At 33.7% G+C, this 20,527-nt stretch overlaps 1 protein-coding gene across 1 annotated transcript in view; it reads right to left on the reverse strand.

Moving 5' to 3' along the window:
• LOC143225525 (retinal guanylyl cyclase 1-like) overlaps positions 1 to 20,527 on the reverse strand; it is a 39,159-nt gene that overhangs the window by 8,226 nt on the left and 10,406 nt on the right. Inside the window, exons 3-8 of the mRNA XM_076455140.1 lie at positions 15,614 to 15,785; positions 11,805 to 11,945; positions 8,759 to 8,951; positions 7,345 to 7,516; positions 6,636 to 6,734; positions 1,084 to 1,175 (exon numbers count right to left, since the gene is read on the reverse strand). Of these exons, the coding sequence (XP_076311255.1) occupies positions 1,084 to 1,175; positions 6,636 to 6,734; positions 7,345 to 7,516; positions 8,759 to 8,951; positions 11,805 to 11,945; positions 15,614 to 15,785 (869 nt within the window). The remainder of the gene's footprint in view (positions 1 to 1,083; positions 1,176 to 6,635; positions 6,735 to 7,344; positions 7,517 to 8,758; positions 8,952 to 11,804; positions 11,946 to 15,613; positions 15,786 to 20,527) is intronic.

The raw sequence follows: 20,527 nt of genomic DNA on the forward strand, positions 1-20,527 counted from the left end.
ATTACATTTTCACCATAAGAAATACACGACAGCTTAAAGAGCGATTTGATGTGTTGCAAATTTCTCTACTAAATTAGATTATTCAACAAAATGCGCTTCAGGCTTTATGGTTCAAACTTAATAATCATATGGGAAACGTCAGCTTATTTGTGCTTTTAGGCTTAACCCGCTGGGGAAGAGAAGACGAGTGAGTTCGCTTTCTATTCTCTCTCTCTTTTTTTTTTTTTAATTTATATCCTGAATATATATTAGGCTCTTTAGATACACTATTTAGAAAGTTTTCCACCAAAAGTGAGTTTCAACTTCATAAACTTTCTACGTTCGATAAAGTTCTGAATCAAAATAATTCGAATTCAGATATTGCCACTCTTAAGAATTCAATATAGCTATTACTTGACTAGAAATGTCTCGTCATTAAAAGTGTGTTTGGATCGACAATCATTCTGTTCGTAACTTCGATAAACATTTATTTAATGTAAACAGAAAAATTACTCATGGACAAATTACACGTGTTGTTGATTTTTTTTTTCTAGTTTCGGCAAAATTACAAATTGAGTTCAAAGTGTAGAACTAAAAGATCTATTATCATTTTGTTGGAATATATTAATAAAAAGCATAACTAAGATTAAAGATTCTAAAAGAGGACAGTTTTGAAATATATATGAATTACTGACGACATTTTTAAACCTACTAGTCGTCAGGCGTAAAATAACCAAAACTGCTATCTGCTCAAAGTCTTTTTAATTTTGAATGATAGACTAGAGAAGACAACTAAATTGCAGTACCACAACCAATTCTTGCGCTACTCTTGTGGGACCGAATAGTGGGATTTGACCAATACCTCAAACTGCCAAACTGTTACTTCAATATTACAACTTTTATTTGATAATATATGACATTTGTGTCATAAAGTGATGAGTTACGTAAGCCTAGTGTATTAATTATGTTAGTAATCTAGCCACTAAAATACTGTCTTTGCATATTAGAGAATTACTCAGAATACTGCGAGGTTGCTTACTGTGCTGAGGAGAAGAATGTGCTTTCCCCCTTGTTAACATTTTTCAAAATAAGAGCTTTCTTTACCTTCAAGATGATTTCTCCTCTGTGTTGGATGATATAACCTCTCGCATGGCGCAGCTTCTTCTCTGTCGTTTTGCTGATGTGCACACGATAAGCTGAAAAAAGACAAATTTATTAATAGTCTGATTGTATTCCAAATTGTGAACACACAACAACTTGTATTTATTAGCTAGTCAAAATCGACACCAAAAATAAATAAAAATCGACTGATAATGCTGCAATATACATATTTCTGTGTTCCTTGACAAATCATTTAGTATTTCTATAATACGCAAACTTTTGTATAACCCACTCCTATTGTGTGACTTATGCATAAAACAAATAAACACATTTCTGAAGTACAAGTTCTGTTGTGACTCATGCAACAAACAAATAAACTCACAATTGCGAGGCCCGGAATGGCCAGGTAGTTAAGGCACTCGACTCGTAATCCAAAAGTCGCAGATTACAGCCATGGAGCATTATAATGTGACGGCCAATCACATTATTCGTCAATGAAAAAAAAAGCCCAAGAGTTGGCCCCTCTTAGGGATAATTAGGGATGTTGAATGTATAACCTTTAGTAGGGCATGAAAAGAAAAATGATGGATGCCATTTGTTGGGTATTATAATTTATCCCGGACGAGATTCCAATTTATGATGCTATATGTTACGATTATAAAAGCCTGAAATTTTAATTTTAATTTAGAAGTTAATTGAATGTCAGTATGTATCCAATTTATAATATCTGCCAAAAAGAATGAAATAGAAACCCTACAACCTCAGCGCTTTCGAAAAGTGAACCTTTCTTCTTCAGGAGCAAATTGAGAGTAGTGATGTGATTACATGAGTGATATATATAGAGGATGGTTAGTGACATCATAGGGGTCATCCGAGTTTTCCGGGAATTGTTTATTTCTTTGTCTACTGTTGTGGTCGTATCATTTCCATTTCAATGTCGCCAATCGCGAGAGTGTATGTGAAAAGGTGTTAGTAATATTTTAATTTTGAAATGGCTAAATGGCTGAAATAAGATTATATTTAAGCAAAATAAAATAAAGATAACACGTGGAGAGTGATTGAAAAAGATCTGTTATATTAATCAATTTAAAAATAAGCTTTGATATTTCATGAAAAAATAAGTGAAGAATAAAGTTATTTTTCTTTTTCCAACAAAAACTTATGACCAGAGATCACTGATGTAGATTAATTCCAAAAGTTTGAACGGTGTTTAGCTTGGCAATACAATAAGCTCCTTTTATTTCTTTATCTGCTTTAATTTTGAATCCTTTTTCAATGCCAGTGAGAATAACATCGTTAATGGAATGACCGTGTTGGTTGAAGTGTTGAGCAACAGGGTGAATTTTTTCTGTGTTAATAGAACTTTTATGGTTGTTAAAACGTTCTCCATGAGTTGGATGTGTATTTCCAACATAATGATGATTGCATTTTTTACACTGTATAAGATAAATAGTGTGTTCTGTTTCACAAGTGATTTCTTTGATGATGCTTGTCGGAAAATAAGTCAGTGTTTTTTTATGAATTTGCAGGTTTGACAATGGGCTTTATTGCATAGACGATAACCATTTTGGAGTTGGATGTAATTTAGTTTGTGTGAACAAAGATATCTTTTAGAGTTGCTGTTACGAAAGAAGACAACGAGAACTTTAGGAAATATCTGTTTGAGACGACTGTCGAGCTGTAGTAGCAAGAGGGATTTTATTTGAAAGTTTAATATTACTCTAATTAAGGATGTTTTTTTTTCCGCTGAGCATTGTTAGCCTTCTCAGTTTGCTTGTCGATTAAGGGTATCTTTATACCCTCTTTGTAAAATGGTTTGTTTTAGATCCTTAGTGTGTTTTTTGTAGTTTGTTTCATTTGAGCATATTTTCTTTATCCTACAAGCTTGACTGTAGGCAATGTTTGGTTTAGTAATACACAGTTTTTCTTTTTAACACAAATATATTTTAATATATAAACAACAATACAGTTTATAATAATGGCTATTACAAACAATATTGAGTCTTGTTTGTATTTCTATTCGGTCTGGATTGAATATTTTATCGACGGTTCCCGATGAGGTTATTAATTCTGAGTTAATATTGTTACTCTTCGCTTAATGGCTAACCTCATGCCTTTTACAGTCTGACTTTTCTACGACGAAGATATATTATGTCTTCATAGAAATACTAATGTCTGAAACTAATTCAATGAAGTTAAACGGTTTGTAATGCTCGAAATATATGAATGTTCGTGGTTGTATATCCGTAGTTTTCTGATTAGTAAGCGTTTATCACAGTTACACCTTTCGAGATTCATAGCATACTAACTGTAGCAAACCAACAACATTGTACTGTCTATTCACGTTGCTTTAGTTACCTTTTATAAGCTTTAAGGCGAAATTCTAGAAAGTTCGGTTGGCTATAATACTAGCAAACACTAGTATTTTACATACACACATCGTACGTTGTTGATTCTTACGCTCGAGACTCTCTTATACATTTAGAGCAATAGCCAAGACTTTCGCAATAAACATCTAACAATAACAAGTTATATATATATTAAACTTAAACAAACATAGATATTGAAATGAATACATAATAGTAAATCCTTTATACACTACACTTTCATAAAATATGAAATAGAAACCCTATAACCCAGTTTGCTCCTGAAAAATAAAGGTCTACCTTTCGAAAGCGCTCGGGTTATAGGGTTTCTGTTTCATTTTTATCAATACTTCTTGGACTTACGTGTTTTTAGAACATCATGAACTTTCATAAAGTATTGTGTTCGTTTTAATATAGAACAATAAACAACAATAAAATAAAACAAACACCATCTACACTACTCCCTTTTGGTGACCTTGAATTTTATTAAGTTACTCTCTAACCGCTAACCTTTACTGAATTCACTGAGGAATATTTATCATAAAAACATCGTCAAGCATTTTGAAGATAAAGTAAGTAAACAACTAGAGAACTTCCAAATTTATTTCCATATAATATGCATAAAACTGTTTAAGTGTGTACGCTACTTGTGAGAGTCAGTTCCCATTCTTCTTGATGATGAGAAACATACTTGAAATAAAAATGTATCTCAGAACGGCTGGCAAGGCTATTAACAATTTTATTGATAAGCAAAGAACCATATCTCGACCTTCCTACATCATATTCAGTTTAAATAAGAGAGAGTTTGCAACTGCCCGTTGTCGGGCACATGTCTTAGGGATGAGAGTATAAATGGGTACGGGATTGTAGGGGGCTGTGCAGTTGGATGTTAGGTTATTAATTATTATAGGTATAAAGATGTTCCTTTATATTGGTTTAATTTTAGTTTTCCATGTTGTATAAGTAGGGTTTCTTTGATTTTGCGATTGTGTATATTTGTTTCCCTACTTGGTACCGTTTATACTCTCGACCCTAAGACATGTTTCCGGCAACGGTCACTTGCAAACACTCTTTGTTAACCTGAAGATCACCTAGGAAGGTCGAAACGTTATTCTCTGTTTACCAATAAAAGTGTTAATACTCATACCAGCCGTTCTGAGATTCCCTTTCTTTGGATACAAAAGCTACAGAAGTATCAATCAAATAAATCTACGTTTTATTCTTAAATAAACTTTTAGGTATAGAAAAGACATAGATAAAGGACTGTGGCCAGAGCGACCCAAGAAAACATGAAAAAATGCTATTTTCTAAGCTTTTATTTCGATTTTTGTTTGTTTGTCTAGAGGATGCTGGTAATGAATGAAAGTGAGAGTGAATAAATAATCAGAGTAAAAACAATATCATTACTACTTTCCACCACAAGAACTGCCACTTTATGAAGTACCCACAGTTGAAAGTGGAAGGACGTTCAATGACATCACGTCTCGAGACCCTTTGATCCATTGCTTAATACACCAACCACTAGGACACAAACTGCTCCTTAAGTAACTGAAGAACAGTCTGGTAGCTTGATATAATTCGAAGCAAGGATAAAGTATTCCGAGCGAGTATCTACTATTTGTTATGTTTAATTAATCTTTACTTTAATATAATTTACGTGTTCAATATATATTTCCATATGTAGGAACCAGTACTGTGAAGCGTGATGATGGAGAAAGGCTTGGTCTAAAGAAAAAAGAACCTATCTCGCTCTAAGAATAAGAATTAATATAGCTTGAAAACCAATGAGAAAACCAAGAAGAGCTACTAATGGTTACATTTTATTTAATTCTTCTATGCATGGGTTGTTTTTTTTCTTTCCAGTAAAGTTATAAGTAACTTATGTGCTATATAAGAACTAGTATGAAATACCAGAGCTCTGCTGTGGAAATCAAATGCCTCTCCATGATTCACAAAGGTCTTAATGTACCTATCAAACTCCTCTAATATCTCCAATTGCTTTCACAGTTACATCAAAGTGCCTATAGAAAATAAATCTTTAGTACACCCACCCAATTAACCTGGGCAAGTGTGCCCAGTTTGGCGCCGTTGTTTTTTCAGTGAAAATATGAATACAGTTTTCAAAATTGTACCTCTGATTCAGAGAATGGACAATAATACAAATTTCCATGTCAGATTCGAGTTCAGAGAACCTGAAGACCAATTCCTGAATCCTCATTCATCTGTGGGCGACTTTCTTGATGCAATTTAGCCTTCCTTGGTATAGCAAATAAATAAGTGTATGAATAAAGGTTGTTGTTGTTTCGAATTTAACACAAAGCTCCACAATGGGCTATCTGTGCTCTGCCCACCACGGGTATCGAAACCCGGTTTTTAGCGTTGTAAGTCCGCAGACATACTGCTGAGTCACTGGGAGCCAAATGAATAAAGGATTGCAAGGTTTTTAGTTTTCGTAATTCTTGAAAAACTTGTCTAGAATGGAAGTGTTATCCCAGTTTATTTTCTGTTTTTTAGTTGCATCACGTTTCACTGATTCTTGATTTTAATTAGTAATTTAGGGAAACAAATATATAGTTAAATAAAACTAACAAGTGAAATTGAATTTTATTTTAATCTCTATTAGTTTCTTATATTACCATCATAAATAAATATTTCTTCTTTTCTTCTTGTTTATGTATTTTGTGCTAATTTTGAACAGAAACTAGTATTAAGGCTGAACTGTCATCACTTTACTTCCCACAATAGCTTGGTCTCTTTCTGTGTCTGTTTTTCACGTCGATCGTTTTCACGAATTAATTACTCACAAAGGATGCATTCAAACTGAAGAACAAATTATTAGACTGAATGTAATAGTTCTTACCCTATCCTGCAAGGGCCTGGATATATAAGAACAAAAATATTGCGTCATTAAAACGGACTAGATGTAGACCAGTTGTTAACTTGCTGGGCTGCAGTACATAGGATACAAGGTACAAACCTTATAAAAGTGATATTCATAACAATATATTGGGTTAAGAGTAACTTTGTAGTTAGTGGGTACTATTGACTGGTTGCGCAACTCTGCTCAGCAGTTTTAAATTCGGGTCTCTGACCTAGCGTTCTGCCCGTGTACTGTATAAAGTGTCTTTTATTTTGAAAATACCGTAAAAACGACGTTTTCGTGCATCTTTAAACACAGAAATATCGTACCTGTTCCAGAAGATTCCATCCGGGAAGCTGTGTTCACAGTGTCACCAAACAAACAATATCTAGGCATGGTTAGGCCCACAACACCCGCCACCACTGGTCCTGTAGTACATAAATATTATACGTCACTAACAAGATCTTCAGATATTTAAATCACCTCTTGACTTTGAAAGTAGTTTTGTTATCACTTTATGACAAGTTCAAACGTTTCACTACTGATTAGATCCTCGTACGATTACACTTGTAGTTGAGAGAAACGTGTTCACAAAGTAAAACTTTAGATAAATTAAATACGTGGTACAATGATTTCTTGTTATACTAATTTATGAAAGTTCATAATAAAATATAGTACTGTTGTCAGAGCTGTATTAACCAAAAACTACTGTGAAAAATCAGTGAAATGCTAGATAATTGTTGGAATCATCAACTGACACTTCAAGCTATTAAAGATACTGGACTAATTAAGAGTTTATAGACACAATAAATGACTGTTTTGTTTAACTTTACATTATGATTTGCTATAATTCATTTATAGTTCGTAATTATTGGATCTTTTCTCAACTGGGATAGAACTCATAACTTCTCACATGAAAAGTAAAATAAAAAGTAGATAACATAAGTTTTTTTATTATTATTATTTAGTAACACGTTAAGCAGTTAAAGAGTAAAAAGTACTATTTTTCATTATCATTATTGATTATGCTATTCTTACCTGTGTGAATCCCAATACGTAGCATCAATGGTACGTTGGGCATATGTCTAATTTTGAACTTGCCACAGACATGAAGTAAGTCCAAAGCCATAGTGGCAATCTCTTCTGCATGGTTTTGTATACGTTCTGGGAGTCCTCCGACTACCATGTAGGCATCGCCAATCGTTTCTACCTGGGAGTAACAGTAATAATAAAAATAAACTTATGATCTGTACAGATTTGTGGTAAAATGTATGCGAAATGTAAACCAGAATCAGCAATCCATTGCTTAAATTAAAGGCTAAATTCGTACTGAAGTTTTGATATAAAAGACATTAATTATGAATAAGAGGTATAATAAAACTTTTAGTTTGATTAATTACTTATCACTCATTATTTCAAACAAAATGAGAAGTAAAAAGGTTGCCACAAAATTAACTTCATTTTTAAACATGGGTTTGTTTGTTTGTATTTGAGAAGAAAGCTATACAATGGGCTATCTCTGCTGTGCCCACCACTGGTATCGAAACATGAGTTATAGTATTATACGTCCACAGACGTACCGCTATGCTATTGGACGAATCTAACACTGAAACACATAGCTAACATTTCATAACCTGTCTGTGTTAATAATTTTTGTAATCTCATCACTTTATGATCGAGAAAGGTTTTTCCTACAAGTTAATTAAAGTTTATGTAGACAGGGTTCTGTTGAAAAATTAAAAACAAACAAAAATTTTAGGTGGTTGAACACTAAAAAATGTTACATGCAGAGTCTTTAAAATACTATATTGGTATCTTTTATAAATCTATCGCCAACCATCACAGACAATCAACAATTTAAACATCTTTGCTTTCTTAAATAAAAAAAGTATGAAGAACTTTGAAATATAAATCAAAGTTTTTGCATGGTTCGTTTGGTTGGTTGGTTTTTGAATTTCGCGCAAAGCTACACGAGGGTTATCTGCGCCAGTCATCCCTAGTTTAGCATTGTAAGACTAGAGAGAGGACAACTAGTCATCACCACCCACCGCCAACTCTTGGGCTACTCTTTTACAAACGAATAGTGGGACTGACTGTCATCTTACAACGCCCCGACGGCTGAAAGGGCGAATATGTTTGGTGTGACGGGGATTCGTGCATGGTTCAGTCTAAGAAGATTTACGTTAGAGATGTAAATTGGTTATCTATACTTGCATCTTTTATATGTATCTGTAAGATGTTGAAGCGTCTTTCTTTTCTCTCATTTTATAAGCTAAAAACACCTTCAAGGATAATACAAATCCTGAAGTAAAACCTTCTTCACATAATAAAGATTACTTACCTAAGTCTTCATTTCAGTTTACCCAACTATGATGAGCTTGTTTCATATACAGTCCAACTCTAATTTTTTGCAGGTGTTTATCTGAAGAATTTCAAAGAAACTACGGCTTACCTTGTATACATGATAATGGTTTATAGTGTTATCAAACGCCGTGTAGAGATCGTTCAAAAAATCCACTATTTCCATTGGTTCACTGTAAGCAGAGATGGTGGTGAAGCCGACAATATCACTAAAGTAGATGGTGACTTCTTCGAACTTTTCTGGTTCTACAGGCAGTCCCGCTTTTAGGTTTTCCGTTACCATGCTGTTTTAAACACATAACTCATACCTCAGTGTTATTGTACCCTTCTTAACAAACAACTTTAGGATATATAAACATTAAGTAAAAATAGAGTAATTCTTTTTACTTGTATCTCTGAAGTATATTACACTAAGACACAGCTTCCAACAACATAATAAATAAACAGAGTTGTCAGAAGAAAAGTATGGATAAAAAGGTATGTGTGGTGAAAATTATATGGGGCAAAGGTGTGTTTTGGACATAAGAATGTTTTGCAATGGAAATAATGCTGCAATAATATTATCAAATAAGAAGGTCGTCAGACAGAGTATGATCTTATTTTTCGTATTTCAGCGCTCTAAATTCAATACTCTAAGTTGTATTTAAAAAAAAAGTGGAGCGGTAGGTGTTGCTATAACATGGATCATTATCTTTTCCGAAAACTGAAAGCAATATTCTTCAAACTTTTTAAGTGAACACTTTAGTTTCTCATTGAACAGTTGCACCAAGTTAATCAAATATACCTCTCATGCACTTCTTATATTTTCCAAAATTAGTTAGTTCTATCTTCCCGGAGTATACTTTAGATACACTATTATCATGTCTTTTTCTTTTTTTGCGTACTAAGGATAAGGAACAGCAGAAATGATAATTACAAATAATTTCGGAGGGCTTTTTAGTAAATCTTACTGTTAATATATCTTTATATTTTTTGAAAAATAATGAAAACAAGTAAAGAACTACTTCTAATGATTTTTATCGCTTGATATTGAAAATGTATAAATGGTAAAAAGTTAAAAAATCGCATTTATGAAGAAGAAGAAAAACAATAATAAAACGCACTTAAACGTTTTGTTATAGTAAATGATAACTTGATAGACATATAAAATTTACTGCAAAAATTCACTCATAAACTTGATGTTACCAGCAGTTGTTATCAGAGTTAATTTGTTTGGAATATCGCAAAAAAGCTACACGAGGGCTATTTGCACTAGACGTTCCTAACTTAGTTGTGTAAGACTAGAGAGAAAGCAGCTCGTTATCACCAATCACGGTTGACTCTCAAACTGTTCTTTTTTACAAACAAATAATGGGATTGATCATGGCGTTATAACGTCTCCCTGGCTAAAACGGCGAGCATGTTTTGGTGTGATGCTACATTGCGAGGAATGATTTGCAGTCTTTTGCTATAAAATTTATCAACGTAGAAAGTACAAAACTGACCACAATATTATACTGCAATAGACAACTCATGTGTATTTTAATTATTTCCAGTTAATTAAGCCTGAATTGGCTACATGCAGTGGGCCCAAGTCAGAGTTCTGTATTAACCATATTTAGCGGCTGAAACCTGGTCATTTAAATCGAAAATGATGGCAAGATTTATTGTTTCACATCATTGTTTCCACGACTCTCAGCTCCAATTTCGATTATCAATACATCATTAGCCTTAAATGACGGCTATGACGAGTGACTTAAGAGGCATATTCCGTACGCAAAAAATCCAACACTATAGAGCTTTCTTCGAACAGTTCAACAACACTGAACTCTGATTAAAGTCTTAGATGATGGGTGTAATGCTCGATGAAATGTACAATTTCGTGTCACAATAAGTTTTAAAGCTTGCGTGGAGTTAGAAGTGATTAAGTTTGGATTTCCGGACCTGTGTACCACATTATTACGTCTAGGTCTTTTCCATTTCTTCTAGAACATCATCCATTGCTGGTGTTCATTAATAGTTTATTTGAAATCTGATGGACTCTCTTACAAAAAATGATGGACCTAATAACCATTCTTTCTTGTTTTTGAAGATAAATTAACTTCTTTCATCATGACATCTTGGCTACGTTTGGTTAGCTTTAGACACTATTGACTTTCACAAACTCTATGCAGTACATCACAATGTCATTAAAGTGCACATTCAGTAGGAACTGGTGCATTATAATCTGGATTGATGAAATCGATATCTGTGTGTGTGTGCTTGTTTGTTTTAAATTTCGCGCAAAGCTACACGAGGGCTATGTGCACTAGCCGTCCCTGATTTAGGAGTTTAAGACCAGAGTGAAGGTAGCTAGTCATCATCATACAACGCCAACTTTTGGGCTACTCTTTTAAAAATGAATAGTGAAATTGACCGTCACATATAACGCCCCTACAGCTGAAAAGGCGAGCATGTTTGGTGTGACGGGAATTCGAACCCGAGACCCTCGAATTAGGAATCGAACGCTTTAACCACCTGGCTGTGATGGGCCATATATATATGTGAAGTAAATGAATAACATTTGACTATATGGAAAAGCTGTATTCAAATACTAATATAGAACAAAAAAAATAGATCTTACAGACAACGTGTGGTACAAATAAATACGAACATGCTCAAATAACACCTGTTATTGAGAAATGTTATAATGCTTCTACATCAAATATGATACTGAGAAATATATTTGGTTATTTTTTCACCTGAGCGACACGTTATGCACACAATGAGCTGAATTTCCAGGTCAGAAATCTCCAGAATTTAAGTACTGCCAGCCCCATTTTGAAATCCGGATCATAAGGAAGACAACCAGTCGGTAGCGCCACCGTCTTAAGCGATGATGTTGACCATTTAATAAATAACGAGATTGAATTTTACTGTCATAATGCGCCTACAGTTAGAATTCGAAGAGGTTTTGGTAGCACCACGTCTCGAACCCAAGATCCTTGAATTTACAATCTCATGTTAACCGTTAAGGTATGTTTGGAACTGAGAAACATGAACAAGCATGTGGTAATGATTTTCTACTACGAAATAAATGATATTTCCAAAACACGGTATTGGAAAATATTCATACTTGTCTTTGTAACAAATAGTGAGAAGAAAATGTGTATTTATACCTCGGTAGCATGCGATTCAGTAGTTGGTCTGTCTTTTTCTTCTCTTCATCCAACTGAATCGTTCGTTCTTTGATCAGATCTTCCAAGTTATTAGAGTATTTCTCTAGCATCTGAAACATGGTATCGACGATGTTGACCTTCCTAAAACAGTTACAATATTGCTATAAATTAATTAATTAATTTTAACTTATGTAACTAAACCAAGTAAATTAAGTAGGTTATTTGAGGTATCAGAATATTTCTCCAATAAAGAAGTCAGATAGTTAAAAAATAAATGGGTAAAAAACTTAACATTAAATATTAGTGCGAAAAGAAGAAGTTAAAGTTAAGCAGGGGTAAGTGCAGTCAACTGAGATCGATCTATTCCTACGTGAAAAGTGAAACTAAATTCCACGTTTATTTATATATTTACAACTTGATAAAATCACGAAAACGAGTATGCATACGAAATATTTTTGACATTATAAAAATTGAATTATGTACAATGAAATTATTATACATTCAATGTTTTTTGTGAACTCTTAAATTCACCAATAACAAAGGTGGTTTACAAAGTAAGACTTTATAATGTTATTAATCAATTTGAAAATGGTTGGATTCGGTTTGAAACAGTACTATAATAGGGAGCTTCAATGAGAGAAAATATTAAATTTCGTTATCAATATTCTGAAAAAACCCAACTTCATCTTATGAATGTTAAGTATGCAAATATTGATTTCTTTCACGAAGCATATAACTTAGGTATTTTATATTTATACAGGAATCTAATTTACAACTCCAACTAAAACAATATGTAAATTTTATGAACACTGCACTGTTTAGACTTTTCTATATACTTTGGAGATCGTATTAAGTCTCTCATTTGTGATGAATGAGCTATTATTATGCATTTGTAGTTCGTCAAGTCGAAACAAGGCTTAAATTTTAAAATGGTTGTTTAGAAAATCGATCCTGAAATTTCTTCAACCTGTAGAAATATTTGAAAATTTCTAAACACGCAAACTGGCTCAAGTTTTGTACCTAAACATAAACAAGAGCTAAGCTCAGACGAAAAGGTCAGTATTATAACAAGCTAGTAAAAGTCGTTTCAGTCAATACTGCCCTGGAAACAGGCTTGGTCGATGGTAAAATGTTCTTAAGTGACTTCCACCAGGTCATGTTTCCACTTAAACACATGCTCAGCTCCATCGAGTTCTATCTCATGTTATCGACTTTTCTGAGTTAAAGAGAGCGGATACTTTGTAAAAGTTTAGTTTCCAGATGGTCATAATACTGATTTTTAATAACAAATCCAACATAAAAAGTAGACATTGCTATTGCGCAGCTCTTTGCAAGGTCTATTGTGCTAAGAGCTAATGTATAAATCAAATACATCACATGATTTAAGATTTTAAAATAAAAGGCATCAAACACAATCAAAACATGGAATAACTGGGTTTGAACTGTCTGAAGTGTGTGTTTAAATACACAATGATAAAACTGACTCCTGCTGAAAACATCTGTTTTTAAGTTACAAGCACTTAATACTTTTTCACAATGCCATATTATATATAGTTTTTATTCTTTCAAATCGGATCTATAGATAGCACATTTTAAATATTGACAATATTTTTTTACACTTCCTACTTTTTCATTCATCTTTTATTCTTATCTTCAGGTATAGGCTCTGAAACTACATTTGTACTGATTACTTTTAGTACAGAAACAGGGCACAGACTCAAAAGTTCCATTAAAAAACGGATCAGAGGCGAGAAATGCCTGTAACATCATTGTCCCTACTTTATTTTTAATTGTTTTAGAGTACCAAAAATAAAAATTAAACCCTTTTTGACTTTTGAAATTAAATAACTTTCGAATAAAATAGTTTCCTTTATCTCAGTGATATAGAGAAAACCCACTTGTAGAGAAATATATAGGCAAAAACGGCTCGTTACCTCTTTCTTTGTGAACCTGACGATGACCGAAGAAGGTCGAAACGTTGTTCGCCCTTCTATGTAAAATATTTTCTCAACCCAAACGAGCCGTTTTTGCATATATATTTCCTTTATCTATTTATCCATTAAATATTAAAAAGTGATAGTGTGTGAACTGTTTAGTTGTATTTGTTGAATTTTTGTGTAAAGCTGTTCCAGCGCGATCTCCACTAATTACTTTATTTTAAAATTTATAGACAGACATTCAACATCGTTTACTCTTGGGCTTTTCTTTATCAACAAAAAAGTGGAATGAACCATCAATTTCTAACAGGCTAGTTATCTTTGATGATGAGATTCGAACCCGCAGATTGAGTACCCTAACCAGCAGCTCATGCTAGGCCAATGTTAAGCGAACTGGAGATATTGCTTATCATCATAAAAACTCTTTATTTACAGAGTCTGCTCTTTTTCTGTTGTACAATCACTGAATCCTTTGATCACAATTATTCGATAGATGTTTCTTCAGACGTCATAAGGTTAGGAACGGTTTCCTTGTTATTTTACATCGCTATTATACATTGGGAGGCAAACAAGAAAAAATTATTAAGCACTTTCTTTACATTTATAGAAACAGAAAACGTCTTAGAAAGACAGCTGGAACAACCACACACATTTTTTGTTGTTGCAAATGTAACAGATAATTGATCGGTAATACGATATGTGTCTTATTAATATAATTACTTTTCTTTAAACTAAGTTCTAAAAATAAGTATTACTATTTCTTGAAAGCTATAGTAGCCATCCCTCAAGGACACTTTTTTATATATTCAATTACACAATGTAAGAAATTATATGTAAAATTTTTGCGGAGAAACGAGACTTTGTAACTCCATGGAAGCTTGTTTATTTCGCGATGTCTTAACGATGGTTTTCAAACATGGCTCACTACTTCATAGTTTAGAAATGAATTTATCATCCAGTTCTGGGCCCCGCATGGCCAAGCGTGTTAAGGTGTTCGACTCGTAATCCGAGGGTCGCGGGTTCGGAATTCCGGTCGCACCAAACATGCTCGCCCTCCCAGCCGTGGGGGCGTTATAATGTGACGGTCAATCCCACTATTCATAGGTAAAAGAGTAGCCCAAGAGTTGGCAGTGGGTGGTGATGACTAGCTGCCTTCCCTCTAGTCTTACACTGCTAAATTAGGGACGGCTAGCACAGATAGCCCTCGAGTAGCTTTGCGCGAAATTCTAAACTAACTAACATCCAGTTCTTTTTTATACTAATCTCTTCAGATAAAAAAAGTTATTTTATTCGAGTTTTTGGTCAATGTTAATGGTTCACTGTGCTATGCTATAATTTGCCGTGCCTAGAAAATATCATATTATAATCTAGTAAGGTCTGTGAACAAGTTTCCAGAATTTAAATAGGTTTCAAATTATAACGATATTATTTTGGCCATAAATGACAACATTTGTATCAAAGGCCTGTAATTTAATTTCATTTATATTTTGAACCTACCCCATTTGTAAATAATGCTTAACAATTTCTAAATAAAATGAACCAAAACGTGAAAAACAACAACCTCTCTTCACATTATAATAAGCTAACAATCAACTGTGCCATTCAGTTTACATAAAAATGTGTGCAAAGTTACATTAATCTCATCAGTGACTGGTGAACAAAATACAAAACTAATGAAACATGTTTGCTTGCACAGTAATAAAACTGAAATAACTGTATGCTAAATAACGGTACTAATATAATTACGAAATTCGAGTTGCATCGTTGATTACCAACCGATGATGTTTTTACGTATTCATTAACAAGTTATTTGACTGATTTTTGTGGATGGGAACATAGTGTTACACAGATACAGTTTCCATGGCTACATACTTTCCCTGATTTAGCCTTTTAAATTGCTCGTTAATTTGACCAAAGTCGGGCCTCACTTCTGGGTACTCCGCCCAACATTGTTTCATAATGTTGATAGCCTCAGGTGGCGCGGCTTGTTTGGAGACTGATGGCCTGATGAGCGGTGGGGGGCGTTTTAGTTTTTCGATTAGCTCTAGAAAAAAAGAAAAAAAGATAAACGATATTTTCTTTTGTGATTAATCTACTTGTTTCAACACACGGGTATCTAAATATCTAACCTTTAATTTTCCATTTCAAATATATCAACGTCTGACTGATAACCATCAGGAATAACATAACTGTAATTGAAATACACCGAATAAATCTTGGAAACGTATTTAAAACACATTAAACATTAAGTAACAAGATGAAAAATGAAAACACCCATGACGTAAAGAAGTACTGGTGTAGCTATACAAAATGAAAAAGACAACGTATGACAACTTCATCTTCAAAACAACTGTTGAATTTGAGATGTGGCTGAGAGAAGCTTTTGAGCTTTTAGTTTGTTTAGCATCATATCTTTGTCTAGCTTCTTGTTAATGATAACGAAATAACTCACCAACTTCATAGCAATGGAATTTTGGTTCGGATAATTCTCTTTTGTTACCATTGTTCCAGAGTCCACTACTGCTGTTCTAAACGTACCTTTGTGCAAGTTCTTTTCTTCTTGCAAAGAGGACAACTCCCTTGGGTCATAGCGGCGTATCTTCAATTACAGCGATAAAAATCTGGTTTCGATACCCGTAGAAGGCAAAAACACAAATACCCCATCGTGTAGCTTTGTGCTTAATTGCAAACAAACAAAGAGGACATTTTTTTACTAAACATTTACTAAACCAACTTCTTTATACGATTATCCTTCCTCTGTAAAAAAGCTGTTCTTTACACAAAAAGCCTCTTGTGGTAGCATTACAGATCGAGTGATCAGGAATTTGTTCTAGTCCAACCCCTGGTGGAGTAATTTTATATTTTTGTCAAAATCGTTTTTGATAACTATAAAATTAGCTCAAAAGTCATTTAGTTATTTTGATGTTGTAACTTTAAAATGGTTGTAAGTTTAAAGATTATCTTTGACATCTATATTCTTCCTGAAAAGTTGTATTAAGTAAACGCCCCCTTCAGTCCAGTGGTATAGCGGCATGTCTCCGGACATACATTGTTAGAAACCGATACCCGAGGTGGGGAGAACACAGATAGCCCATTGTATAGCTTTGTGCTCAACTTCAAATAAACAGAAAATTTTATATTTTATTATAATTTGTTAGAAAGATGGAAACACGTTTCTGTGCTTTTTTGTTTCTCTGTAAGTTTTTTAATTCATCAATTGCTTCAGTTACCTAATAAGACATCAAAGTTGTCAGTGGCGAATTTCTTTAGATTTGTTTAATAGAATGCTTTTGTTGTAAATCCTGATATTCAAGTGGCAATGATTTCAAGTTTCTATATGAGTGTTCATGAAAAAGTTTGGTTAGGATTAAATGGATTTTTAGTCTCCGTTTTGCACAATAATTCTCAGTGATAGTGTTCTGTATAATCCAAACCAGGTGTACATTGAGAAACAAGACAAATATTTCATTAGGTAATCCATAGGATTCTTTTTGTCATGTGCGATTAGAAATACCAAAGTTGAGTTTCTTGAGGACATTAGGAGATATCGGATATGCTTCCTTGAAATATCATTCTGTTTGAAATTCACAAGCGCAACGAAAACAACTATAAAGTCAGTTCTGAAAAGTCTGATTCTGTTGTTGCATATGTTAACTGCGCTCTTCGCGTTTATCCCTTCGAGATTATACTTTCAATTTTTTTTCACCATCTCTGTTACTTCGTTTAAAGCAGATAGAGAGCAAGTCAAATCTCACGAGCTTTAATAAATGTTTCAATATAAAAACAAAAAAAAACGCTTTTATTTTTCTGGGTTTGATACAGGACCAACAACATTGCTAAAGCAATAAAATAATAAAAGCTAGGATTTTTTTTTTCAAAGAGTTACATTTTTCTATTTTATCATCCTAAATAATATAATTAATTTCAAACAGCTGAAAACAACTTGCATAATCAGGTGATTTTACTCTGAGCATCAAATGAACAAGTTATAATAAAAAAACTAAGTAATAGCAAGTTAATTATCTACAATAAACTAAAATAAAAGGACGAAAACAGGAACCCAAAAACTCTGAGTAAACTTTAGTACAGTGTTTGCTGTCTGGTGTCAGCTGGTAACTAACCAGTAGTAATATATACTTATTTCGTTTTATAATGTTATCTAAGATTAAGTTTTATTGGATGTTTTATATTTCAATTTGAATAACACAATGTATATCAGTTTATTTCCACGTATAAAGTCATGTGTAAGTATCGATCCGTCAAGAGCAACTTGCCACTTGGACATTTCAGTAGATTTATTAACTGCCACGGAAAAAAAAAATGTTATTGCTGAAATTATGTTCTTAACTGAACGCATAGATCATAAAAGTAGTTAAAAAACATAAAGCAACGTAATTCCTGAAGTGAAGTCAGGCCTAAAAATGATCAATCAAAACTAATATAAACCCAAGTACAGCCAATCGTTTTAATGTTAACCTTATTGTAGGTTCGTACTCAGCACTATTTCTCTTGATACTTTACTTCTTCGGTTCTCAGACAAAAACAACGAAATTTAACAAAATTTTCTTATAAATTTCTCAACAAGTGGGTTTCTCGACATCACTGAATCTTATTTTCGAATAAATTTGTGGTATTCGATATGTTGATTTTTAAACATTTTTATGTTAAGCAAGAAAGAAATCTTACTTCACTTGTTAATTGTGTCAAAATTGTGAAGAGTCAAATGGGTTGGCTAGGATCTTGAGCCTTATCTTTACACTTACAAACTTCTTTCAGTGTTTGCGTTAAAGCTTATTTTAAAGCTACCTCCTTAAAAATTAAAATCCTGGTAGCATAGAAGACATAGTGTTATACTGTCTGTTGAGATATTTCTTTAGTATTAAAATGGTAAGTATCTAAATATTAGATTTACTCTTGAAATTAAAAGAGCTAATGCATTCCTCTTTTCTACGAGCGTGTCTCAAATAATCGTTTAAAAACTTAATACTAAAATACATATCACAAACCTGCTTTCACAGTTATATATATACACTGCTGGCCAAAATCTTAAGGCCAATGAGCATAAATAAAAAATATGCATTTTGCGTTGTTAGACTCAACTACTTATTTGAGTAGAGCTCCGAAAGATAAAAATAAGAAAAGGAAAAAATAAAAATAAAAACCTTTTTTAGCATTTAATAGGAAAAATGTGAACACTATGAAATTCGCCTAAATACTAGCTGGTCAAAAGTTTAAGACCGTACTGAAACGAAGCGGTAATTGGTAACCACGTAACGAAATTTAGTAATTTCTGTTCAAGCATTGACGTTATCAACATCTCCCACTGACATCTCCTGTGTTACGTTGGGTAAAAACATGACAAAGGCTAAAAAGTTGACAGAGTTTGAACGTGGCAGAATTGTCGATCTGCAAAAGCAAGGTCTCTCTCAACGTGCCATCGCTGGTGAGATTGGGCATAGTAAAACTGCTGTTGCAAATTTTTTAAAAGACCCTGAGGGATACGGAACGAGAATTTCAAATGATCGGCCCAAGAAAATTTCGCCGGCGTTGAGCAGGAGGATTCGACGGGCTGTCCGGCAAGACACCAATCGATCGTCAAACCAGATTAAAGCCCTTATAGACGCAGAACGCAGCTCAAGAACAATAAGATGGCATCTACGAGAGATAGGCTTTAAAAACTGTAAACGTCTTCAAAGGCCACACCTCCTTCCACACCACGAAACAGCTCGGTTAAACTTTGCTGAGAAGCACAAACATGGAACGTAGAAAAGTGGACAAAAGTTTTGTTCTCTGATGAGAAAAAATTTAACCTGGGTGTTCTAAATGGCTTCCAATGTTAATGGCACGATAAGGATATCCCACCAGGACATTTTCTATACGACACAGTGGAGGAGGTTCCATTATGATCTGGGGTGCTTTCTCCTTCCATAAAACAATGGAGCTTTAGGTTATACAGAGGCGTCAAACAGCAGCTTATTACATTTGCATGTTGGAGAGAGCGTCCTTATTGACTGAAGGCCCTCGCTTCTGTGGAAATGACTGGATTTTTCAGCAGGACAACGCTGCAATCCACAATGCCCGCAGGACAAAGGACTTTTTCATGGCGAATAACGTGATTCTTTTGTACCATCCAGCGTGTTCGCCCGAACTGAGCCCCGTTGAAAATGTTTGAGGTGGATGACAAGGGAAGTCTATAGGAATGGACGTCAATTCCAAACAGTGCATGATCTTCGTGAAGCCATCTTCACCACTGGTAATAATATTCCAGCCAGCCTTCTGCAAACGCTTATATCGACCATGTCAAAGCGAATGTTTGAAGTTATTCGCAATGACGATCGTGCAACTCACTACTTAAACCTCTTATTGGGCATTTCCTATCCTGTTTAGGACTTCTTTTTGGTAAAGTCTTAAACCTTTGACCAGCTAGTATTTATGCTAACTTCATAGTGTTCACATTTTCCCTATTAAATGCTAAAAAGTTTTTATTTTCCCTTTTCTTATTTTCATCTTTCGAAGCTCTACTCAAATAAGTGGTTGAGTCTAACATCGCAAAATGTATAATTTTTCTTTATGTTTCTTGGCTTAATATTTTGGCCAATAGTGTATACATTTCACTTTTAAATTGTAACTCCATCTCAAGTTAAAGAATATTTTATTACAGTTCTAATCTACAGAGACTTTGAGATTTCAGGAGTCATAAATGGAGAAATCGAAAACACTGCTTCTCCTTAACAGGATTATTTCACATCAAATCAACAAACTTGATGTTTTGTTTGATGTTACACA

This window comes from Tachypleus tridentatus, chromosome 9 (genome assembly GCF_004210375.1).
Source record: "Tachypleus tridentatus isolate NWPU-2018 chromosome 9, ASM421037v1, whole genome shotgun sequence".
NCBI lineage: Eukaryota > Metazoa > Arthropoda > Merostomata > Xiphosura > Limulidae > Tachypleus > Tachypleus tridentatus.